The 25,995-nt window shown below is 48.4% G+C and overlaps 1 protein-coding gene across 2 annotated transcripts in view; it reads left to right on the top strand.

The window, feature by feature from the left end:
- FGF13 (fibroblast growth factor 13) overlaps nucleotides 1-23,737 on the top strand; it is a gene marked incomplete at its 5' end in the record, with an annotated part of 271,669 nt that extends 247,932 nt beyond the window's left edge. For both annotated transcript variants that reach the window (XM_082488025.1, XM_082488026.1), the window contains 2 exons: nucleotides 20,891-21,089; nucleotides 22,324-23,737. In XM_082488025.1, coding sequence (XP_082344151.1) covers nucleotides 20,891-21,089; nucleotides 22,324-22,460 — 336 coding nt within the window. In that variant the 3' untranslated portion in view covers nucleotides 22,461-23,737. The remainder of the gene's footprint in view (nucleotides 1-20,890; nucleotides 21,090-22,323) is intronic.
- Nucleotides 23,738-25,995: the final 2,258 nt, after the last annotated feature.

A 25,995-nucleotide genomic window follows, 5' to 3' on the forward strand; every position in this document is an offset into this window, starting at 1 on the left:
CACGAGTTTACCCCGAGTGCTGAAGCTGCTACTGAAACTAAAATGCACTTCAACTCTAAATGTTTATATTTTTTAAAGTTCTTTAACATTATATTGCTGCCTGTCTCTGAGACCCCTCCTTTCCTGCTGCCTCTGATGAATAGTTTTTCATCTTTGTCATCTTTATTCTTTGGTCTGGAGGTTCTTAGGGCAGTTAGGTCCTTCTTGCACGTCTGGGAAATGCCCGGCACATCCAGAAAGCTAACAGAGTAAATGACCGCCAACAATATTGTGAAGTTCTCTGATGATGAAAGGCTAATTTATATATGTGCTGAGGTAGAAAGTAGCCCACTAACAAATTGAGAAGTATGAAGGGATAATAAAGACAACTCAATCCAAATGCTTTTTTTTTTTAGCAGTGAGAATTAAAGGGGGGGGGGGGGGGGAAGGGGGCGTTAGACCCGTTGTGCTATATGTCTTTGCCTGTGTTGTAGAAGTAGGTAATTAGTAAATCACTGAACTATATACAATTGTATTTTAGAGGTATCATTAAAACCCCAATGATAAGTCACCCTATACATCATTTGCTGGTTAGGTTACAAGCTTTTCTGATATAATTCACATGAATTATTTAAAAATAATATAAATCATTTTTCTGTATGCAGTAATAATTTAGTCCTTTGCATTCTTGGCTGGTATCGCTACTGACTGCAGCTACTGGGGGCAGGAAAGGTGAATCTCTTAAAAGATTATTTTTTTTTCTAAGCACACTTCAGCTATGTAAATGTGATTACACTCAGATATTATTGAGTAGTCGTCATTTTCACAACGGAGTGCAAACATTAATTACTTCTCACGGTTGTAATCACTGCTGTTTTACAAAACAGGAAATTGGATATAGTGCTTTTTCAGTAGGTGCAGCTCCCCAGAGTGCGTCCCTGAGAATGGAGGCTCTAACCACGAGACTTGTCCCAGGCCACGCTGGGACGTGTCAAACTTGGATTGCGATGCCCTGACCCCAAATTGCGCTGGCTGGTTTGCAAGGTCAGATGAGGCTGTGTCCGCACCAGAAGACGGCAGCTAGCCCGTCGCTTGGCACACCTCTTTTGTCTTTTTCCAATAACGATAAGGTTTCGGTGACAACGATCCATGAAAGATGGGCTCTGCTGCAAAGACCTAGCGTCTTGTTTTCTGTATAATTACCTCTCCGTCTAGACTGGTCCTTGCAATCTGGACGTTGGGTAGGCAGCTGGTTGGTTTAAGCTAGGCTCCTCTAATTCATTTCAGAGGGAGTTTGGCAAGCTTGCTTTTAAAAGTAATGTCATAGGCTGGCAACTCCTGGCTTCTCCCAGCTGAGAAGATTGTGGGAGGCCATTGTGTGCCTTCGTGGGATGGGGTATGTCCCAAGCAGAGGCCACCTTGGTCCCGGCCCACGCTGCTGCCCACTGCAGTGACCCACCGGAGGGTACAGGCAGGCGGGGGGAATGTCTCCGGCTGCTCTTTGCGATGGCTTCTGTGCCCAAAAAAGAAGGGCAGAAGAACCAGGTACATGGGGAGAAGAGGCGGCAGGGCAATCTCAGCCCTCTTTGAACACACCAGGGCTGGAGCCACGGGGACAGCCTGGAGGGAAGGGGACCTCTGCCTTTGGGGTCAGCAACGCTGCTCCTGTGTGTGAGCCCCACTGCGTTCAGGGAAACAGGATCTCATACACCCCCCTCTATGCTTGAAGAAGAAGAGGCTTCATTATCGCATCTCCTGCGAGCAGGAGCAGTGCTCTGGAGTGCAATAGCTCGGGGAGCCGGGCTGACCAGAGAGAAGAAACGCTGTAGCCCCGCCGGAGGATTTAAATAACTGTTGTGAACGCGTATTGCCCTACGCTGACCTGCTCACGGCGAGCTGAGGGAGCTTCGCATAGATCTGGAAGGCGTTTTGCAAAAGCTGGTGGCGTTCTGCTCATGCGACGTGTCATTTAATAGATGGGAATTCACGCCAGCGCCGTCTGAAACGTTTTCTAGTCCAAGGCTAATGAAATTTCCACAGGAACCCCAGTGCCAGTCAAACGACTCCGGTTTGTTCAGACCTCTGGTGCTTTGGTTGGTTTGAGGCGGTCGTGTGACAGACCAGCAGCAGCCCAGGTAGCGACACCCATTAGTAAGTTGGCTGCGCTTCCCATTACCAGTTGCTATTTTCAGCTGCTCTGTACTCTGTCAGAATTTCAGATTTAAAATCTCTAAGTTTTCCGTTTCAGGCTGAAGTTTGTGGGGAAGTTTCAGCTCTATCAATGCAATTATTTTCAAGAATTAGACTTGGAAAACACTTTTTTTTTTTTTTTTTTGGTCCATTTGTATTCAGTTGGAGCCTTGGGATGGGACTTTCTTATGTATCTGTAATATGTGAGACGTGATTTTCATTTGCTGTGAGTTCAGTATGTACTTTTGCCCTTGCTGTGGGGAAAAAAAAAAAAGCTAGTGTTTGACTTTGGCTTGAGCTTCTATAAATCTGTCTTTGTAGATATCCAATAAAAACATATTAGGGTTTGGCAGATAAGTTTTTCCCCAACTGAGTTTGCCTTGAGCAAATGAACTAGGCAGGGTTTTGGGGTTTTTTTGTTTTTTTTTTTTTCCTGGGACAATTGGGAGAGAGATAAGAGAGAGGAACGGCAGCAGGAGGCAGGGACGAGAGCGACAGCGAGGAGTGGAAGTGGAAGGTGGAGAGAGGCTGGTGGGGCAGAAGGTTTTCATCTACACCAGTGTGCTGCTCCCCTCCCGTGCCAGGTTTCTCCAGTTCAGATGTGATTTTTTTTTGTTGTTGTTGTTGGCTGGAAATTCACTGGCCAAATAAATCTTCACTGGCTGCTGCCTCCAGCACAGGACGCTTTATTCTTCCCTCCATCGCACAGCAGAGAAATACCGACTCCCTCAGAGGAATCCTCCCCGCGTCCCCGTTGCAAACTCTCTGCCGGCATCTCGGCGCCGTTGTGCGGGTTTGCGGGACGGGCATCAGCTCTTTCCCACGACACAGGAGCTGCCCGTATCCCCCGCCATGTCCCCTGCCCGAGGCTCCTGCCCGAGGCTCACCCCCAGCGATGGAGAAGGCCACAGAAGACGTCCCCGGCGTGAAGGGAGGATCGTATCCGAGCGCGGCAACGGTGTGTTTTACCTCCATTCACAGTGTGAATATTTTGGCTGTCTCCTTAAGCTCTCAGAGAATGCAAATTTGTCAGCGGCAGCTGTAGGAGCTTGATGGTGGAAGAACAAAGTAGGAATTTATAATGTGCATATAATTGTAAGGAGAAGGATTTTTTAGTGAGAGATCAGCGGTAGTGCAGAGTAATAATCATCTTAAAGGGTGACTCTCTAGAATTAGTTGTTATTTTGTTTGAGTCCTTTGAAATCGTTTCCATACTATATAATTATCTTAAATTTTAAGTGCTTCCTGCAGTGATAATGTGTGCATTTTTGCATTCTTATGTAAATGCTTTAGCGGTTCCCAGTGTAGAATTGGATATGTCATTCAAAAACAGGTAATGGCTTTGCAACATCTAGGGGAAGAAATTAATCTTTTTCTTCCACATCGTCTTCCAGTTTGTATTCCGTGCTGGTGTAGCTGTGTTTGCAGCTCTGACAGAAGCCGCCTTTCAATAACAAACATCCAGTGATGGGATACACTGAAGCAAAGAGCTGAATTTCACCAATCTCGAGCTTAAAAAGACAAGGGACCCGCAGCCAAACTGTTACATCCTACAGAAAGAAAATAATTTATACTGTATATTCAGTCAGTCTGCACTCAGACATGCTAGGCAAGGCCAGTTAGGAGTAATTATAAAAACATTCCGCTGTAATGACAGTCTAGGAATCCCCAACGATCAGATGATAATTTTTGACGTGGTGTCGCTGAATGAAGAGAACACGAGTAGCTGGTCCCTCTGATCGCCCGCGGACGTGGCGCGGGGCTGAGGGGTGGGATCAAGGGCCTTGGGTGTCACTCTTGGAGGTGTCCAAGAGCTCAGAAATGAGCCTGGACCCCTCTGGGCACCGGGAGCTCTGCCAGCCCCAGGCTGCTGCCCGTTGGCTTCCAGTTTAGCAAAACACCACCCTGTCCCCTGGCCGTGCAGGTGGCACAGGCTAAACCCTCCAGTCCAGGGAAGGGGCATGAGCTGCAGATGCTGATTTACCCAGTGAGCTGCAGATGCTAATTTTACGAATGCAAACGCAACGCCTAAAGCAATATTTGATGTTCAGTCTGAGTCCCCTGAAGGTGACGGGTAGGAACAAGAAGGTGTATTGTGTAGGAATCATAGAATCACAGAATGGTTTAGGTTGGAAAGGACCTTGAAGATCATCAAGTTCCAACCCCCTGCCATAGGCAGGGACACCTCCCACCAGCCCAGGTTGCCCAAGGCCACATCCGGCCTGGCCTTGAACACCTCCAGGGATGGGGCCTCAACAACCTCTCTGGGCAACCCGGGCCAGTGCCTCACCACCCTCACAGTGAAAAACTTCTTCCTAACGTTCAATCTGAACCTGCCCTCTTCCAGTTTAAAGCCATTCCCCCTTGTCCTATCACTACATGCCCCAGTAAAAAGTCCCTCCCCAGCTCTCCTGTAGGCCCCCTTTAGGGACTGGAAGGCCGCAATAAGATCTCCCCGGAGCCTTCTCTTCTCCAGGCTGAACAGCCCCAACTCGTTCAGCCTCTCCTCATAGGAGAGGTGCTCCAGCCCTCGGATCATCCTCGTGGCCCTCCTCTGGACCTACTCCAGCTGGTCCATGTCCTTCTTATGCTGGGGACTCCAGAGCTGGATGCAGTACTCCAGGTGGGGTCTCAGGAGAGTTGGAGTAGAGGGGCAGAATCCCCTCCCTTGACCTGCTGGCCACGAACAGGAACAAGAAGGGGTATCGACAGGTGGCTCGGGGAAGGTACCTGTGCCTGCTCAGGCAGGAGGTTATTTTGCAAGAGGGAGAAAAGGAAGGAGCCGAGAGCGTCCCCAGGAGGAGAGGGCCAGCGTGTGATGCGAGGGGCTCGCTTACACCGTGCAGCGGAATAGTGGAGGCTGTATTTGAAGCAAAGAAACAAGGCGAGGGGTCTGCATCGTACAGAAGCATGATGATTAAAAGATGAGGTTTAAAAGGCACTGTGTTTCGCTAAAAAGCTAAGGCTTAGGTTGCAAAGCAAACTGGGAGTTCAGCCGTGTACCTTCTACTAGTTTCAAAGAAGGGTTTTTGTCTACCTTAGCGGAGCTGTTTTGAAAATTGACATAAATTCTTACATATCATTTGCTTTTAATAATTTAGAGCTCAGTCCCAGAGCACTAACTCGGGCAAAGTCGTGATTCATTTCAATGGGAGCTTTGCCAAAATAAGGCTGTAAGGTTTGGGGGCTGTTCCAGTGAAGGAGAAAGAAATCCCTGTAAATATTGCAAAGCAAAAACTGTATCTCGGATGTACCCAAGGTAATTTCTTTCCATTTCAGCAGTCAGGCTGCTGATGCCAAGGCTGCTCAGGGGCAGACTTTCCCTAGCTTGGGCAAGAGCAGAACTGAAACCTGGAATGCTGCATCCAGCGCTGGGGCTGCCAGCATCAGAAGGACATGGACCTGTTGGAGCGGGGCCAGAGGAGGCCCCGGAGATGCTGGGAGGGCTGGAGCCCCTCTGCTGGGAGGACAGGCTGGGAGAGTTGGGGGGGTCAGCCTGGAGAAGAGAAGGCTCCGGGGAGATCTCAGAGCCCCTTCCAGCGCCTAAAGGGGCTCCAGGAGAGCTGGGGAGGGACTCTGGATCAGGGAGGGGAGCCATGGGATGAGGGGAAATGGTTTTCCACTGGAAGAGGGGAGATTTAGATGAGATATTCAGAAGAAATTCTTGGCTGTGAGGGCTGTGAGCCCCTGGCGCAAGTTGCCCTGAGAAGCTGTGGCTGCCCCATCCCTGGAGGTGTTCAAGGCCGGGTTGGACGGGGCTTGGAGCAACCTGGGCTGGGGGGAGGTGGCCCTGCCCGGGGCAGGGAGGTGGGACTTTAAGGTCGTTTCCAGCCCACACCATTCTGTGATTCTATGAAATACTCTTCTGTGCAGTACTTGGTATTAAAGCTCACTTAACCCATCGCATGTTGTGACAGGGGACAGCATCTTGGGGCCACCTGGGGACAGTCTGTGCTGCTCTGCTGAGCCACAACGTACTGGGGTGGACCAGTCCTGCTGAGGCTCCCAGCAGAGCTCCCAGACTGGCCTCACCCCGACAGCATCACTGGAGAAGGAACAGCGCCCGCGCCTCCGCCGCTCGGTTTGTGGTTTGGTGGGAAAAGCCTGGCCCCCGTTTGCTTCGCTTCGCCTCTCAGCCCTCTCCGCTCCCTCCCTTCCCACCTGGGTCTTACCTCTGCCCGTCCCCATCCCTCCCTCCCCTGCCCTCTCCTCCCCGCTCCCCTCTCCCCGCCTGCAGGACATGGGCCCCGGCTGAGCACTGGCGGTGCTTTGGGCACCACGGTGGCCCGGGGCACGGCAGTGCTGCCCTGGGACATCACATCTCTTCTCGCAAAGGACCAGAGGCTTTAGCAGAGCTGGGGCTGTGGTGGAGGAGTCGAACACGGCAGATCCACCCTCCCTTATCCCCTGTGGGGGTAATTTATCCTAAGTACGTTCGTTGAGGACAGGAAAATCCCAGACTGACCCACCTCCTAACTTTGGTGTTTCTTTTAAGTGCCTGGAGGTAGGTGAGATGAGTCAGAGCTTGGACTTGCACACGCAGTCCAGATTTGGACGCGGATCCTCAGGGATGTTTAGATGGATGAATCCCCTTTATTTCATTGGTAGTCTAATTTCTTTCAATGGTAGAATTTAAGTGGCGTTTAGTTACCCCATTTGGTCTCCACAGGCTTTAGCCTCCAAGCTTTCGAAGCCCAAGGCTGTCCAAGGAGTCTTGCTTGCCCGCAGGAAAGCTGCATTTCTGCGCTTGCCAGCACATATTCCTTGCGCAGGAATACTTCAGTGGGCAGGTCTTTGTCTGCCGTGCATTCTCCCCTCCGCCTTTTTTGCTGCTTGTTAGGTTATACTAGCGACGGGTAGCCCCGGACAGTGAAACGGAAGATCAGCCAGTGGGTAAACTGAAAGGCGATGACCTTTTCAGACGGACAAGCTCACCTTTATACGTTCAAAAGCAGCGTGGTTTAGCTCGCCGGTCCCTGCCTGGCTGGCTGCAGCCAGCTCTTATTTGCTGACTTAGAGATAACCAGATTTTAGAAGCAGAACTCGTCCCAGGCAGTTTAGAACCTCAAGAAAAAAAAAAAAAAAACCCAGTAGTTTTCAACCTAAGCCTTGGGCTCACTTGGCAGACTCCCCCTTGCAGTACAGAGCGCAGCGTTTGTTCATCTAGTGCCAGAAGTTCTTTGTTTTAACTGTGCTTAAAAGGGCTTTCTGCCGCAGAGATACAAGGTTTGGGTTCAAGATCAAGGTGCTCGCACCGCTCAGCTTTCTGCATGATTCGGGGACGAAGATATCTCTGCACTAGAACCCTTCTAAATCCTTTCAGGATGCTCCCTGTCACTTCAACAGGTAATAACTGTCGGAGAAAATGAGATCGAGATGGTGAATGTTCCTTGACTCAAAGTCTCGGGGAGGCTGGGAGATGTGCTGGTGCAGACGTGTAAGCCAGGGAGCCGTCGTGCCTGTGCGTGAACTTAGCGTTTTGCTGCTTTTTTTCCCCTGTGAGATAACTCGGAATGGCAACAGCTCTCCTATCGAAATGTTGTCATAGAGAGCTCCGCGCTGTTTGGCTCACGGAGCAACTGTTCCACACCATTCCCAGAAATCTGCGATTGCCGCCCAGGCTATCTTAGGTTAGGGTTTGAAATTGCACCTCCCAGAGACGTTTGGGCGTCTTCCAGGTTTAAATTAGCTTTGCAAGTGTTTTCCCGGGGACCCGTTTCTCCTCTCCGCTGCTTAGACCGTAGCAGCGCGGTGTCTCCCAAAAGTCTGGCTCCGGACTAATCCGTTACGCAGCCCAGGGGCAGCAGGGAGCCGTAAACCAGCCAAAGGACAGACCCTCGCAAGGTCCGTGTCGCTGTGCGGGAAAGAAAACAGAGCTTTATAAGCTTATCTCTGCGCTCGGGCTGTCTCTTGGGAGGGCAGCCTTTCCTATTAGTCCCTGCGTTTGCTTTAGAGAAAACTTCCCATAAATCACTGAAAAACACTTAATTTCATTAGGGCGGTTGTTGGAGGAGTGTTAAGAAGATGTATAATATTCACCCCGCGTTAATGGCATAGCCGTATGGTGAAGGGAGGTTCCTAGGGACGTATTCAGGCTCTGCCGGAGGGCGCCGGCCGGGACACGCAGCCTCCCATTTCTCGAGGTACGCGGTGCCAAGTTGCTCGTTGGGGCAACACGGTGTTTTCAGTGCCGGTGTGCGACATGCCGGCACTGCCCGCGGGCGCCTGTGCGCTGCGGTTACCTGTGCCTGTCGCAGGGCAGGTTGGGCTCTGCTCTGCTGCACGGTTTTGTTCCTGTGCAAGGGGCTGGAAAACTTCCCCAAACTTGAATTTCCGTTAATTTGACCCTCGAGGTGTCGCTTATGGGACATGCGTGGATGTTTTTTACAGAGAGAAATTCAGCCTGGTCTTTGCATGTGTCCCTTCTTAGGTGGGGTGAAACAAATGTTTCCTGCCAGTCAGCATCAGCTCTCAAATAGAGGGTCGCTCTTACGTCTCATCTACCTTGTATAATCCTTGATTATCTTGTTTTTAAAAGTTTTTTGCCATCTGAAATCTCTCAAAACCCTTAATTAGCCTGCCATCTAATACAAACATCCCTCTGAGATCCTCTTAGCAGCATATGCTCAATGGCATAATTTAGGGCGGAGGAATTCCGAAGAGCATCGCCGCTCTCTCTCAAGAAGCAGGGTCTGGCTGCCGGTAATGCCCTGGCACTGGCAAACTACCGAGGGCTGAAAAACATCCATCCGTGGCATTCATGAATAAATGGATTGCCGTAAATCACACTCATTTGAAAAGGTCTCATTACCATTTGGTCAGGGTGGAGCTACCCGGCTCCTTGAACCTGTGACATTCCCGTTATTATTAAGCTTAATCTTTTTTATTTGCACCTCGCAGTCAGCGAGTAAGCTGAATTAATAGTGAAAAATGCCGAAGGGCCTTGATTTCTTAAAGCAAGATGTATACGTTTCTTTGCAGGCTACACAAACGTCAGAAAGCCAACCACAAGGCACTAAAGGCCGGGGTAGTATTTCCCTCGCTCATAATCAGGTCCTAAAAGAGTCACTGCTTTTGTTCAGTGTAATGACCTGCTTAACTCTCCCGGCGCTGTGTTAAAAATTAAGCCTGAGGCGCAGTGCTTTGCAGAACAAAAACCTAATGAACAGGCTTGTTGTTTTGGTGTTAGTATTATTTTTAGTGTATAACGCCAGTCCAAAGACTGTGCTGCATTTGGTGCTTTACAGAGGTCTACAGCGGGTTCCCAAAACGCGTTGGGTGGCGTTGGTAGAGGTGAGGCACCTCTCCGGCGGCGCTTCCAGCCCAGGCGGTGCAGGGCAGAGAACAGCAGCCGTCTGAGCGCGCTGCCCACGAGGGATAAGAGCCTTTGCCGAGAACTACAGCGGTATTGAACGCCGGAGTATCGGCTAATCCACAGCGCCGTAAACACCGCCTCCTCATTAATAAAATATACAGGCCAAATGGCTGTCCTTCCGCAAGGAATAGACTCTACGCTGACAGTGAAGCAGTGGACCTGTTTGATGGAACGTGGCGGTATTTCTCCTCCTGCCGTTATTTATCTTCCACTTGCAGCTTCTCACCCTCAGCGAGCGGAGGTAATCTGTAGCGTGCAGAAAAAGAGCTCGTTCAGCAGCAGCCGTCTCTGAGCCCATCCTCTGGGGTAGACCCCATCTCTCTCTTTCAGTGCCGGCGCGGCGGCCGGGGGTGTTTCGGGGAGGTCCGAGCTGTGCCGAGGCTGCGCTTGGGAGAGCCACCTGCCCAGCCTTCGGGTGGAGGAGCTCTGCCTCCGCGAGTTTGCCGTCGCAAACGTAGGATGGATGGCCCCTCACCAGAGCAGCAGAGGGCACGCGGATCTCTTCGGCACCGATTCACCCATGGCAGCTCGCAGCGGCGGTACCGACAGGCTTTCAGCCGGGGTGCAGGTTACCACAGAAACAGCGTTCCCCGTTATCACCTGTTCCCATGGGAAGAACTGTAGCGCTTGTTCTGATCGTTCGTTCAACTGCCCTCCCCCCCTCCCAAAAAAAGAGAAACCTTTGCCTGCTTTCCTTTTTTCCATAGAAAACTGCTAGAAGGGTCACGTCCCTGCTTGTAATTAAACAGACAGATTTAGAGCTTGCTGCAAACACTGATTAGATTATTGTTTTCCAGCACTTTAAGATAAATCGGTGTGAATTCACGGGTGACGGTCTGAAGGAGATCTCTTCCATCTCCTTACCCCAGGGCTGATGTCCCCTATCTGGGATAGAGCAGTCAATCCCACGCTCTTCTAATTAGCCCCCACTGCTTCTGCCCAGCCTGTCCGGGGAGCTCCCCGCTGCCCCACAAAAGTGGCAGGGGAGGGTTTGGGGATGCAAAGCTCCGGCATCGCTGCCCGTCCTCTCCTCTCTGATGGGGCTCTCTCTGGGGGTGTGGGGGTGGTTGCCCGCAGAACCCCATCACGGCAGCTCCTCGCAGCCCCCGGGAGCATCGTTCCAGGATGGCGCGGCCAAGGCGCTGGACGTGGCAGCAGAAAGGTTGTGCTGCCCTTCTCGCCCCTCACTCCCAGGCGGTGGTTTCACGAATGCCGGCTGAGCCACCTCGTTCCAGGAGCAAATTAACCCCCGGCTGCCTCCTTGCGCTCCGCAGCCCCAGCAGCAGCGGAGCGGGTGTCCCCCAGCGGCAGCGATCGTGTAGACGAACACAAGAGTAATTGTGTAAAAGGGCTGCTGGGACAGGAACGTCTTTTCTCTCTCAGCTGCTCTTGCCAGCTCGCAGTCATCTCGCCTGCGCGGCGGCCGGGCTGTGACAAAGCCATGTCTCTTCATGCCACGCTCGTCTGCTTGATGGAGCGCCTTTTCCTCGGTGCTGCAGCTCGGTGGAAGGTACCTTCTCTGTCCCCGTGTCCCACTGAGGCGGTGGCATAATTAGCGGCTCAGAGGAACAAACCACAAGTAGTTCACTCCAGACAGGCTGGGAGAGTTGGGGGGGGTCAGCCTGGAGAAGAGAAGGCTGCGGGGAGATCTCAGAGCTCCTTCCAGTGCCTAAAGGGGCTCCAGGAGAGCTGGGGAGGGACTTTTTACAAGGGCATGGAGTGATGGGATGAGGGGGAATGGCTTCAAGCTGGAAGAGGGGAGATTTAGATGAGATATTAGGAAGAAATTTTTCCCTGTGAGGGTGGTGAGCCCCTGGCGCAGGGTGCCCCGAGAAGCTGTGGCTGCCCCATCCCTGGAGGTGCTCAAGGCCAGGTTGGACGGGGCTTGGAGCAACCTGGGCTGGGGGGAGGTGGCCCTGCCCAGGGCAGGGAGGGGAGACTGGATGGTCTTTAAGGTCTCTTCCATCCTAAACCATTCTATTTTTCTATGACAAGGCAGTTGCAGTGTCTCCTAAGGCTCGGGCTCCTCATAGTCCTTCAGCATCTCATGCCACTGGCCATGTTCAGTGAACGGCAGTGGGTCAGGGCTCGGCCATTAAAACCAGTGGGACCCAGGGCTGTCTTTAACTGACAGCAGAAGATGGGCCCCATACTTTGAAAGGAGTTTTTCAACTTAAATGAATATATTTTTTTAAAGTAATGCGTGACACACTTAAGCTGAGGACATTCTGCACAACAGCTGTGTCGGAGAGATTTGACAATACCAGGATTTGATGTCAATTATAACTGCTAGAAATCTGATTGCTGTGGCTGGCAGGTTATCTGTCTAATAATGGGTATGTTATAAAATAGGTTGCTTAGCATCTTTGGGGCTGTCTGCTCTAGTTCTGGGGAAGAAAGCTGTCCTATCTGCCTTTTGCTGCCTTCTCCTTTCCTTTAAATTTTAAGCTTGGGTACACCGAATGATCAGAGGGTCAGAAATACCATAAAATTGGACCATATTTATCAGAGGCACAACTTAAATGATAGAGAACTTCTGTACAAATGCACAATAGCGAGGCTGAACAGCAAAGACTGTTTTACTTTGTCATAAGACAAGTGACTGAAAATATCCTACCTCCGTTATGCAACTCGATGGTACAGCCTCTTCCTAAATGTTGTGTTTCGGTTCTGGAAATGATAGAGAAAAAAAATATTGAAAGGATTCAGTGAAGGGTAATGAAAATGATTAGAGGCACAGAGCACCTTTCATATGAGGAGAGATTTAAAAAGATTAGGCCCGCTTAGTTAAGACAAGAGATGAATAAGCAGAGACAGGATAGAGAGATGTGGGGTACTGAATGGCACAGAAGAGGCGCGCTGGGTACTTTTATGAGCTGTTTTTCAAAATTAAAAGCCGAGAGAAGAAAGCTGTAAAAAAAAAAAAGAAAAGAGAAGAAATTTGCTTACGATAAAAAACAACAATGTTTTCCGCAGCGCCGGCTTCACCTGTGGAAGCCACTGTTGCAGGAAACGGAGATAATGAGCTTAGGGAAATTATGAAAAGGATTGGCTGCCCTGGGGAGAATCGTGAGCCTACCGACAGGAGAAGGGAGTTCTCCTGCAGCTTTGAAGGGGAGCAGGATTCACCAGTTGGCTGCCGAAAGGAACCGCCAGCCTGAGTGGGCTCCGGGTATTTATACCCTGCGCACAGCCACCCGTGCGCCAGGCAGAGGTAGTTACCCGCTTCAGATGCCTTCGGTGATGTAAGAAGACGCGTTTTTTTTGCCCGGGTTGAGCAGGCGGGCTCTTTCCCAGCGTGTTGTCAGGGAGCACACCTTGTCCAGCATCCCCGGTTTCTGTCACGGCCGTGCAGGTGACGTATCGAGGCAGCGCGTGCTTCGCGGTTGAGCTGCTCGGAGCGTGGCTCGTGGTGCTTTGCTCAGCCAGGCAGGTTTAGTTCTTCTGCTTCGCTCCGCCACACGGGAGGCAGCGTCGTGAGAAGCTGTAGCGGATGAGATCCAAGGGCTAGCAAGTTCCCTGTCCGAAGATGATCAGTGGCACGTACCAAGAGAAGAATGTGAGATCAGAGCGCGGGAAACGTGCAGGATACTCCCATCTCCCATTTTTCAACTGGAGATTACCAGAAGCTGTTGTGGTGTTAACCAGTCCTTGACCAATCCTGGGGGCGCAGTCCATGAATCGTGGGGCTTTACCGTGCAATAAAACGTTTGGGTAGACATTGAGAAAGTTATTCTAATCTTTTTTTTTTTAAGCCCAAGCCCATGCTTGCACTAGTAGAGAAGACCTCTCTCCAAAGAGGCTTAATTGCAGATTGATATATAGGCTTCCCTTTACAGCTACTTCCCATAACAGGACTTCTGTATGTGTGAAACAATAAAAAATTAAACATGAGCAAAAAACCAGCTTCTGGGTAATAGTAGGATTGTATCACAGAGATTTTCTCTGTTAGTCTGGTTTAGAGCCCTCAGACAACCTGATGGGCACTTTCTGCTTAATGAACCTTCCCAAGTTTCACAAAACAGGCGATGCTTTATCTTAGTAGAATTTCACTGATTTTGAACTAGGACTGACAAGTCTGCTGCCCTAAAGCCACAGAGATTTAGAAAAAAAAAAGGGTAGGTACCAGCGTTCGAAGGTATTAAAATATTTATGGAGGACTTGATCATTGAGAAAATTGCAGAGGTTTTAATGTACCATTCGTGTCCAGAGAAGGGCTACAAAGCTGGTGAAGGGTCTGGAGGACAAACCTTATGAGGAACGACTGAGGGATCTGGGGTTGTTTAGCCTGGAGAAGAGGAGGCTGAGGGGAGACCTTATCACCCTCTACAACTACCTAAAAGGAGGTTTTAGAGAGATGGGAGCTGACCTCTTCTCCCTGGCGACAAGTGATAGGACAAGAGGAAACGGGTTCAAGTTATGTCAGGGCAGGTTTAGATTGGATATTAGGAAGCATTTTTTCACTGAAAGGGTTATTAAACATTGGAATAAGCTGCCCAGAGAGGTGGTGGATTCACCATCCCTGGAGGTGTTTAAGAAAAGGGTAGATGAGGTGCTTAGGGACATGGTTTAGGAGTGGTGGTGTTTTTATCAGGGTAGGTTAACGGTTGGACTTGATGATCCTAAAGGTCCCTTCCAACCTCACTGATTCTATGATTCTATGCTTCCAGGATCGTCAGGGATGCACACTGATGCAAAAGGGAAGCATTTGGGGGCAAAGTGGATCTCCTCTCTTTCTTATTCATATCAAGTAAATTACATCTCATAATGTTGTGGGCCGGATTAGGAAAGGGGTCTGTGTTTGACGTCTGTGAGGTGTTCTCATGGGCGTCTTGCAGGACTTTTAAACCACATTACAGGCTTTCTCGGCATCAGTTTCCTCGGCGGTAATCAGAACGGCAGCTTCATTCTGTATGTATCATTCATTGGTTCTCTTGCCCCAGTTAAGCAGCGCTTGGGTTAATCAACACAGTCGTAGAAGTGAAGCATCACCAAAAGACAGGGGAACAGTAATGTGATCATGCATAGTTCCTATCGCAATTAAATTTCAGCATTGTTTACAGTCACTGAGTCTTTTTCCCTGGGGTCGTCAGGCAGTACATCCATTCCATGGGCAGAGCACGCCGAGAGGTGAGGCACCAGGCTTTAAATAGGTCTTTATTGATGCGCCTAAATGCCACTTAAAAATCTGGGCAAAGGTGGCTTGGACAAGTTTGCACAACTGAGTCACTGATAGAGGCTAGAGAAAGAGTAACGAACAAAACTGAAACCTCTAAAGCTCTGTATTTGTAATTAATACGTTTTCTGCTTCGGTTCACTGTGCGCATTCTTTCCCTGGGTTTGTGCATTTGATTTGCTGTGCAAAAGAACAATGTCAAGGGAATAAGTACAGGATCTTTTCAATGCTTTTCTCATAGATTCAGAGAATACCTAGTGACAACCTGAAATCTCACTCTGGAGATGCTGGATATCCAGCTGCTTCCTCGGGATCCGTTTTACTCTTTCTGGAAGCTTTGTCCTAAATAAATTTACGCACTTCTGACAGTTTGTGTTTCGCTTGATAAACTCCTGCTGATTGCGCTATCTCGGGCAATTCCATCCTATGGAGTTGTTTGGGATCACCTTCCAGGAAAAATATGCCTTCCTATCATTCCTGCCAGTAAGTGGGTTTCCCCATGAAAGAATTTAGTGTATCTTTTCTATATAATTTTGAATTTAATTTCTTCTTTACACGGTCGCACGGCCGGTACGCGCGCCTTCAGATTGTAGTGAACTCCAGGGGAATTAACAGCCTTCCACAAATTCCTGTTGAGCCGTAGTTTTCTTGTTCGAGCAGCAGTTAAGTTCAGCTTTCCAGCACCTCCTGAGGGCTTTGGGGTACCTCCGGCGTCTTTGTGAGAACTCACCTGGAACAGACGCAGCCCAAATGAAGCTCCTCACTGCGCCGTCTTCAAAAGCCCACACCGCTTTCTCGTAAGCACGTCTTCTGCTGTGACCGGCAACTGTTGGGTACGGCCACAATTGCATAGTCAGTCTTCCTAACTACTGTCCTACAAGACCTGTACATATTCGTATATCGTGAGTTGCTCCCACTGAAAACGCTAGGATTCCTCAAAATAGGTAAATTTAGGCAAAACGGACAATGTTGTGGGATCGGAACCTCTCCGTGGGAACTGTAATATATCTGATCCAGAAGAAATTGCTTCCAGATAATTGGAAGTTTCCATTCCTATAGCAAACAGCTTTTGGTGGCTTCACAAAATACCGGTTTCTTCAGAGAGTCTTCTCACACCGGTGATCTAAAGGCTGTTATTTCTGATAACGGTAAAGCTGAAGTATTCACATCTTGTGCTGTTTGATATCACTGCACATTACGGGGTGATGATCCAGAGGATACACCCTGGAACTTCACATGCCAAGATGGAGAAAATCAATCTCTGTTAATAAAAAAAGGCAGGCTCACTGGCGCAGAAAATCACTACTCTGGAGCCTTAAAGAGGCTCCTTCAAAAATTCACGATTATAGAATGGAATCCTGGGCTACATTATAGTCCTGAAAGAGATCAGGATATGAAGGGGGGGGGGGGGGAAATCCAATTTTCATTAAGTAGAGAAAATAAAGAATAAATCCCATATGCAGGCATAGTCATTGATCACATGGAACTTAATTGTACGCTCAATATATAAGAACATTTTCCAAGTTTTCCCAAGTACCCAATACTTTTCCCAAATACTTTTCAAAGTTGTTTTTTTTTTTCTTATTGTTTATTCATTCACTAAATGCGTCTGAATAAAATGTCTGATTATTCTGGTCAACTGCTGTAGGGTAGCTGCAGGACTTTCAACCTCTAGTGACATACAGACATTTAACAAACTAATTTGACCTAATGACTTAAACTTACTATTCCATAAAGTATTTGGTGATGTCCCCTGCTGACGGTATCCACGCTGCAAATACAGTATGCAATAAAGAGCAGAGAGGAAACATCTTTGCCCTTTTATGTGCCTACAGCCATCCTGATGAGAGGCTTCTACAGTATGACAGAAATTTGAAGACACTAAATACTTTAAAGCAGATTGCCCATTTTCTGTCTATGGGAAGTCTGAATTCCCGCGTCAAGATCATTTGGGGGCCAGAAGAATTAATATTCAGTCCTGCAGTGTAGGTGGGTGTGATGGCTGATAATTTGGATGGGCTTTGGCTTTTGCGCAGCCGGAGCAGGAAGAATTCCGGCTTCGCGTTTACAGTATTTTAGCTTTCAGCCTTGGCATACCCGTAACGCAGTGTTTGTATGGAAGAGACTGGATCGTTTTAGATGTAATCTAGTCAGCTGCCTGGGAATACAGCCGCGTGCTACAAGGCCTTTCTACCGTATTATCACACACCAAATTATTCTTTTTTAATTATTTTTCACACATTTAATGCAGCTGCAGATCTATTCATGAAGAAGCGTTTCCGTAGTTCAGCTGATCAGCTCAACACCAAGAAGCAGCTCCTGACAGTTCATCTTCTTGCTTACTTAAGCATGGCTGAGTCACGGCTACAGTGAATCCAGCGCTTTCTTTTACTTTTATTTATTCCCTCGTTCATTCATTCCCTCATTCATTGTTAGGGCGCATGGGTGAGGGGCTTGGGTGAGCGCAATTCACTGTCGCATGTGGGCCATCGTCCCTGACTTCTGAGCTGAGCTAAGCCTGAAATGCCGTTTGTTATTATTATTATATATATTTATTTATTATTATATATATTTATGTATTATTATTATTATATATATTTATATATATATTATTACAAGCTATTTGTAACATTGGACTTCTCAGAACTCGTTCGAATTATTTGCACTGCAAAGGTGGACAAAGAGGACAGCGGGGAGACAGGAAAAAAACTGGTCTTAGAAGGCAATGCTTAATTATATTTATAAATTTGCAATAGGACCGACCGTATGAGCTGGAAAAGATCGGTTTTAACTGGGGCACTCGGCCCTCTGGCAGCTTTAGCTTGCGCTTCCTCGGTATGTTATTAAAGAATTTGCCAGCAAAGATAACACGATGGCCGTTTTGCACTTGCTGCTCGCCACTGTATTTCGAACTGGTGGGCTGACAGAAGCCCTGTCGATACCCAGTTGGGTTGGCACCGTGGACTTGCGGAGCTTTTAACTCTTAAGACCCCCCAAATCAGTAGCACGTTGGCTAGCATTCCTCATTCAGGGCTTCCCTCTGCAGTTCTTCTCCCCCACTCCTGTTTTTAACGAGCAGGAAGGACAGAGGTCGGGTTAAACTGAAGGCAAGCCATGGGGGGAAACAAACTCTTGCGAAAAGGTAAGCGGCTGCTTAGTATTCGGGAGCGAGCGGAGCACTTCAGCTTCTGCAGACAGCTCACGTGGGACCAACTTTTATTTGGCAAGGAGGACACCTTTCCCAGCCTGCAGCACCTTCCCGAAGCCGAGGAATTAAGCAGACGTCGGTCGGGACGAAGCAGCACGATGCTGTGCCGAGCCGGTCGGGTGAATGAGGCGGGACTGCTCCAGGGCCAGAAAAATCGGGAGGGAATTTGGCAGGGTAACTGCCATTTGCTGCGAGAAATCACTTTTTGCTGAGTGGCGGGATGCTCCAGGGAGGGCATCGTTGTCTGTGATGCTGAGGAGGGATCATGGAATCACAGAGTTTTCAGAGTTGGAAGGGACCTCTAGAGATCACCCAGCCCAACTCCCCTGCCAAAGCAGGATTGCCCAGAGCACATCCCTCAGGACTGCATCCAGGCGGGTCTTGAAAATCTCCAGGGAAGGGGACTCCACCCCCTCCCTGGGCAGCCTGTGCCCGTGCTCTGTCACCCGAACCGTAAAGAAGTGTTTCCGTGTATTTGAACGGAACTTCCTGTGTTCCAACTTGTGCCCATTGCCCCTCGTCCTGTCACTGGGAACCATTGACAAGAGCCTGGCTCCATCCTCCTTCAACCCACCCTTTAGATACTTGTACGCCATAATAAGGTCTCCCCTCAGCCTTCTCTTCTCCAGGCTAAAGAGTCCCAGCGCTCTCAGCCTTTCCTCATAAGGCAGATGCTCCAAGCCCTTAACCATCTTAGTTGCCCTTCGCTGGACTCGCTCCAGCAGTTCCCTGTCCCTCTTGAACTGGGGAGCCCAAAACTGGACACGGTATTCCAGTTGTGGCCTCACCAGTGCAGAGTAGAGGGGGAGAATGACCTCCCTCGACCTACTGGCCACACTCTTCCCTATGCAGCCCAGGATTCCATTGGCCTTCTTGGCAACAAGGGCACATTGCTGGGCCATGGATAATTTACTGTCTACTAGGACCCCCAGATCCTCCTCCTCAGAACTGCTTCCCAGCAGGATGGCAGGAGCACAGCGTTGGGCCGGCGGCCGCCCGTCCGCAGGCTCTGCTGCGACCTCACAGCATCACAGCGCTTCCACCACGGCTTGGTGTCACGAGCCTCGCAGCCACGGGAAAAGCTCAGGGGCGAGGGAGGAGCTTTTAGTGTCTGTCTTTCTGTCTCCCCGCTGTTTCTGTCCCTCTGTTTCAAGGGACTCGGCGGGCGGTTGGCTCCTGCTGCTCATCCGGAGGTTGACATGCTCCTGAAGAGAGCCGGAGGGAACGTTGTGGTTGTGTTTGTGATGTCATCCTCTGCCGCTCTGCCTCTTGTACCCGAAACAGCTCCAAATTACTGTACATAAACCATAATCTTCCGGTGGGAGCACTGTAGTTTTCCATTTTGCTGCTAATTGGATGATACACGTGCAGTAGGCTTTGTTAACAGGGCGAGCGCTGGGCAGGGTAGGGTGATGGAAGGCTTTTATTTAGAAATCTTGCAAAAATGCAGCGACTCTCCCCGCTTGACAGCAATTGAAACCAATCGTCAATTAACTAAATAACAGCCAATTAGCTTGAAGAAAAAAAAAAAAAAAGAAGAAAATTGCTTACTCCACATTCTTCGTTGAAGCAAACGCCAGGCAGAGGATGGGAGGTTTTTTTCTTTCTCCTATGAGAAGACAAAATGGCAAAAGATGTGCAGAAAATGCACAGTGGTGCTTTTTTTTTTTTTAAAATACCATCTTTTTCTCACACAAGAATATTTGAGAAACTAAATAAGAACATCTTAAGCTCCCGAGACATTTAATTTCCTTTGCTTTTTTTTTTTAAAAAAACCTCAAAATTACAATCATTATGCAAGCACAATTTTTCCTCCTTTCTTTCACGCCGCTGTAGGCTGCTTTGAGCGCCGGGGCAGCTCCGCTGAAGCTGGCTGCCTTCACGAGGCAAAACCAGCAAACGGCTGGCTGCTGTGCGGCGCGGTGCGGTGCGACGACAGGCAGTATCGCGATAGTAACACGTGCATCACCAGACCAAGCCCTTCCTCTTTCGTATTTTATGGACTTTGAGAGGTCCGTAGGTGAGATGCTGTCAGAACGTGTAATGTTTAAAAACCCGACGTGGCCAGATGCGTTAGGGAGCAGCTGAGTGGTGCTGTCAGGGTGGGTGTTTCGGTCTTCGATCTCTCCAAGACCTGTGTTTCACGTCTGTGTTCTTTTTTTGAATCTGGGCGGTAGCGCCAAAAGGTATGGATTGAGTCAAGACCGTTGCCCAGGGAAAGCCAGTCACAGCACTGGCAGGAAGAAAAAGTCTCTCTCCCGGGCGACTGCTCTTTATTTTAACTGTTAGCCCAATACCGTCTCCCCGAAAGAAGCCCTGCATTTCCACATGAAGACTAAAGCTTGGTGCTGTATACCGTTTAACTCTGGCCAGCCCCAGGGCAGAGGCCAACGCCTGCATGGGACAGCTGGGCTTTCAGCGGGTGATGGGATGGGCAGAGAAAGGGCAGAGATTACGCCAAAGAGGCAGCTGCTACACGCGAACTGAATATTGCTGGGGTGGTAAGAGACGGCCATTTACTCATGGCATCCTGGCTTGGAATTTTTATTGCGCTTTCCTCGTCGGCAGTGGAGGCCGGCGGTTAATGCACAAAGGCGGGACGTGGCCTCGCTTCTCGGCTGTGGGGCTGGACCACCGCTGGTCCTTCAGGGCTGACATCAGGGCTGGGTCTGCCTGGTAGCCGTTACTTGGCCTCGGTCAATAATTCTTCACTTTTAGACTTTTTACTCAGCGTTCAAAAAGATTTTATTATGCTACTTTGAGCTGCTCACAGCGTCATTTCACAGGTTTCAAATTGTGTTACTCCTTTGTTAATACTTTTAGGGCCCGCGTTTCATAATTGGATAGCGGAGGGTGAGAGGTATGTCTTTTAACCGTCGGGAAAGCAATGAATATTGGATGCTTTTTCATTAACTGATGTGAGATTCAGCACTGCACATATTGATCTGTTACCTTCTTACAGGAACATTTTACACCTGAATGCAAGTTCAAAGAATCAGTATTTGAAAACTACTATGTGACGTATTCTTCAATGATCTACAGACAGCAACAGTCTGGCCGGGGTTGGTACTTGGGTCTTAACAAAGAAGGAGAAATCATGAAAGGAAACCACGTGAAGAAAAATAAACCTGCAGCACACTTTCTTCCAAAACCATTAAAAGGTAATTGCTTGGCTTGGCTCCATCTATCTGAACTGACGTTATCTTGTGTCAGAGATGTTTAATTGCTGTGCATACATATTTGAAGGGTTCGGCTCCTTATAGAACGGGAGTATAATGTTCTGTAACACACTGCTAATGTAACCACAGCTGCTTTTTTTAGGTTTCCTTACGTTATCTCTGCATTTCTCTAATCTCACCAAATACGCATATCGGTTTCTTTGAGCCCAAAATCCAAAGTGTCTTCGTTACAGATAACGAAGGCTTTATCTGGAGTGGCTCAAACATCTGCTCACGGGCCATCAGCGACTTGCTGTGTAGCTTGTCAAGCTGTGCTTTATGTTACAAGATGTTTGTTTGTCTCTTTTTGCCTGAGAGAAAGCGCTAATGTGTGGTGTCTCAATTAATGTGGCATCAGCGTGTGACATTAAAGGTAGTGATGCATGTTGCGTGTGTATTAAAAGCCAGGACCTAGACTCGTCCCAGTTAACTGAAGGATCTGAATCGGGTCTGTGGTCGGACTCTTTGGTTAATGCAGAGGGAGATCTCAGTCGAGGTATGGAGGTGCTCCTTTTCTCCAGAAGAACTACCTTCCATGGGCTCCTTCCTTAAGAGGAACGAAGCCACCTGCTTCTGGGTCATGCTCTTAGGTAGCCTCTGAAGGCAGTCTCATTTTGAAACCAGAGAGGATATTTCAAAGGTGCGTGGCCCTGGGTGGATGCTGGACTAGTCTGGCAGTCTACATTTAGGACTAGGTGTTAGGCAACTGGTGTCGAGGTTGGTCCTCAGCTCTAACGTGTGTGAAAACGAAGGAAACAGATGACTGAAAATCCATTTTTGCACCCACCTGCTTGGGCTGCACATACAAGTAACAGGCCAAATCACAGCTGTCGACAGTGCTACTTCACCATTAATAAGGGAATGTTGATTTATACCAGGTTAGGTCTGTCTTGCAGAGTTTCGTAAGTGCAGGGTGGGCGGGTGATTTAACTGGGAGAGGGTGGGAGCTGCCGCTTTCCCCTTCTCTAAAATGCCATTCCCTTGAAGAGGACCTCAGAGGCTCTTAGGGAGTGTTTCAAATGGAAGAGGTCTCCTTGCCATCGTGGTTCTTCCGTTCACTGCTGACATTGCATGTTGCTGAATGCCAAATCCCACCGTTTCGCAGCCGGACTTCGCACCCGCAGCCCCAGGGGCCCGTTAACGCGTGCTGACGTGCTGCCTCTCTTTTGCTTTGCAGTGGCCATGTACAAAGAGCCTTCTCTCCACGATCTCACAGAGTTCTCAAGATCTGGAAGTGGGACCCCAACAAAGAGCAGAAGTGTTTCAGGAGTGCTAAATGGGGGTAAATCCATGAGCCAAAACGAGTCAACGTAGCCAGGTTCAGGCAAGCCAAGTGCTCTCTAAACAGAACCTTACCTCTGGATGCAGTTGAATTCTTACTAGCAGTCTTTCATCCAAACGTTCAATTGCCCAGGACAAGCCACCGAACTTGCATAGGTCACTCGTTTATCAGCCATTAGATCTACTGGTTGTCAAAGGATATACCCCAATAATGTGTAGAATATGCTTGTGCATATCACAAGGCACTTGGATAGCCAGCAAACATAACTGCGGAATAAATCTCGGAGAAGAAATGTCCAGCTCTTTCTCTCTCTCTCTTTCTCTCTCTCTCTCTCTTTCCCTCTCTCCCCTATGCTTTGTGGAATACGAAACAGAAACATTTCACAGCATTCACTGCTGATAAGAATTTGCTTTCCAACTCAGAAAAAGACCACTTTTGCTCTTCAAAGGAAATTTTAATGCTTGTATGTTTTATAGGGGCAAACAAAAAACAAATATGTAAACTCTGTTGTTTCCTTGGCTTACCGTTTTATATCTAAGGCTTGATAAAAAAATGTATCCTTTAATTTGGAATAGTGCAACTTTTTGATTTCTGAACTCCAATGGGTCTTTAAAGCTATGTCTTTAAAAAAATAATTAAAAAATCAGGGTTGGAACTGAGAGTTGGTGTCTCAGGCTCAAGCAAACAGTGTTCTTGTGGTTTTAAACACAATGAAATATAAATTTTTATAGATTTGTAGTTTCTGGTAAAGTTCTTGTGCTAACCCCAGTCTGTAGGAATCGAGTTGTTTTGTTATCCCAGGTGGAAGTTAACGGAAAGGGATAAAATTATCCTCCAGTGTAGATTTCTCTTAATTCCATTTTGTGTGTCATGTTAAACTATTGTTGTGGCTTCTTTTCTAAAGACAGAAACTGTGGAATTAAGGTGACTTAATTTTTTTATAAGAAACGTCTTATTTGTAAAAGTCCTTCTTTCACTGTAACGGGCACGTGAATATTGTGTAGGAGGAAGCGTTAGGACAGGTTACCCCTAAACAACATATACTTATACATGCTATTGGAAACAATTGTTTAAAAAATGTAGTTAGGTTTCCATTTAGGTCATCATGTCTGTTGCATGGGAGAAAGTTGGAATATTGGCATAGAGTTGCATGACGTGTAAGATTTTGTGCATTAATCATCGTTGGATTCTGTGCTCCAAAACTGACATAGTTCTGTACAGGCAGCTTTCTGCCTCGTACAAAAAGAGTTGTTTATTATTTGTTGTATACACAACCATGCACTGAATAAACTATTTATATTGAGATGTACTTTTTAAAAAAGCTTGTTTGATTACATGATGTACATCCACGGTTAATTTTAAGGGAAAGGGTTGGCAGCCAAATTATAAAATTATAAGAGATACTGTAATTCATGTTCAAAATGTTTCTATGTAATGGGTTATTCCCCTGTAATGCCGTACACTATACAAATGACAACACTGTTGTTTCTTTTGGGTATTGTTAGAACTGCTCTTACGTGCCCAGCCGAGATACTCAAAACATAGTGACGATGAAGCGCCGCAAAGTCTTGGCGACGGCCCCTCTGCCGTGCGCTGCTGGAGCCCCGGTGGATTGCACTCCTCTGCTTTGAGCTTCTCCAGCTTCTCCGTGTCTGCCCTCCCTGTTAGACGTCCCTTAGTGCGGCACGCCTCCCCACAGCCCTCCGGATGGGGGTCCCTAAGAGGTCCGGGAAGCCAAGCACTGCTGGCGCCAGGGTGGCACCTTGAGGACGCTCTGAGGTGGCTGTGCTTCGCTGCAGGCACGCGTTAGGGCCGGCTTTATCTGGGCTGGAGGAAAAAGGCTCCTACGCCTCCTGCCTTGGTGCACATGCTCTGGAGAGAAAATGTCCTTCCCCCCTGCCTCTTCTCTCCAAAAAACATGAGGGAGAACTTTTCTCATCTGTAACATCCCGGCAGCTCTGACAGGTGAGCTTCGCTCATCAAGCTGTTTCAAGAGGTCCTAGGAGGAAAAAGTTTTCATCGTGGGTGGCTGAAGAGCCAGTTCTGGAAGGAGATAACGGAAATGGAGGCAAAAAGCTACCTATAGATGTCAGCCTGAAATTAAAATCTGGTATTCTGCTGTCTGCTCTGTGTGCCTCCCACTTGACCGAGCTGGAATTAGATCTCAGACCAGGCTGAGACAATGGGGTTTTTTAAGGTTGGGGCTGAGAGAGGAGGGAAGGAGATTATGTTTCAGATCAACCCCCCAGATTTGTTTTGTGGCAAATAGTAGGCAAAGAGCTCGGGCTCGCTGAGCAACCGTATTGGAGCAGAGTATTGCCCTCCCTAAATACCACCACCTTGCTGTCCCTCAGGGGGCCTGGGGGCCCTCAGCACACCCCTTTCCAAAGGGTGAAGAAGGCACAGCAAATGCCGTAGAAATCCTTAAAAATCAAAGAGGTGGCTGTGATTGCTCCGGAGGTTTTGATAACTCAGTGGATCTGGAGCATCTGTTCCCTTCAACTAAGTGGGGTATGCCCTTGTGGAACACTTCTCTTAACCCTCCCAACCCCAAACATCAAACTTTTTGGGGTGCACGTTCCCAAAAAAGGAGTCCGAGCGCCTTAGGAACATAAAACCTGATTAAAAAATAGGCATATTTGTGGCAAAGGTAGTCCAATGCTGAGCGTTTACTATCCTAAAGATAATTGGAGGTCTGCTGCTTTGCGTTATCACTGCAGTCTTACTGTTATTCCCCATCCCCAGTTACCTCCACCGTTGGTGGTCATCTGCAGTGAAAGAAAAATGCACTCACGAATTGTCCCTTCTGAGAGCTGTAGTCTGACCCATCTTTCGTATTGACATTCACTGGGCATTCACTGCCAAGTCCCTAGTTTCAAAGGTTTCTAATGCGCCAAGCGAAGAAAGGCCACTCTTGGATTAAAGATGAGAAGAGAGATATGGTGATGGATGAGTCATAAACAGCTGTTTCTGATAATTACATGAAAGTTCTGGCAAACCTGTTCCAACAGTGGGTTTTTTCCTTCAGAGTATAGTGGGCTCAAATGGGACTACTCTTGATAGAGTCCTGGTAGCAGACAAAAGCTGATGTACACTATGGGCAAAGTGGGGGATTATGCCCAGGGTTTTACATGTAGCGTGTGGAGCCATAGACTGGATTTAGTACGGAGAAATAGAGTTAAGTGTGCCTTTGCAGACAGTGAAGTGAAAGTGATATTGTGACCCAGCCAGCAAGGTTCCTTCGAGTAGACGGTAACGTGGCTTCAGCAGAGCACCAGATTTAGGAGCCAGGCTCTTGAGTGTCGATTTATCCTTCAACACCCATAAATTTGAAAGTTAAACAGATGACTCCGGGATCATACCTTCCTTTAAGAGATCTGCTAGATGTTGGAAAAATGCCCGTATTGATGGTTGTCCCTCAAACAAGAACTTACAGCCACTGGTCAACCCACTTTGCTCTGCCACGTGTACCGTGGCAAGAGTGCGGTAAGACGCGCACCTGGAATAGGGACAAAGTCCAGGGGCCGGTATGAAACCGAGCCCTACATTGGCCGTATAAGATGATAT

Source organism: Vanellus vanellus (assembly GCF_965231255.1).
Source record: "Vanellus vanellus genome assembly, chromosome: 10".
In the NCBI taxonomy this organism is placed as follows: domain Eukaryota; kingdom Metazoa; phylum Chordata; class Aves; order Charadriiformes; family Charadriidae; genus Vanellus; species Vanellus vanellus.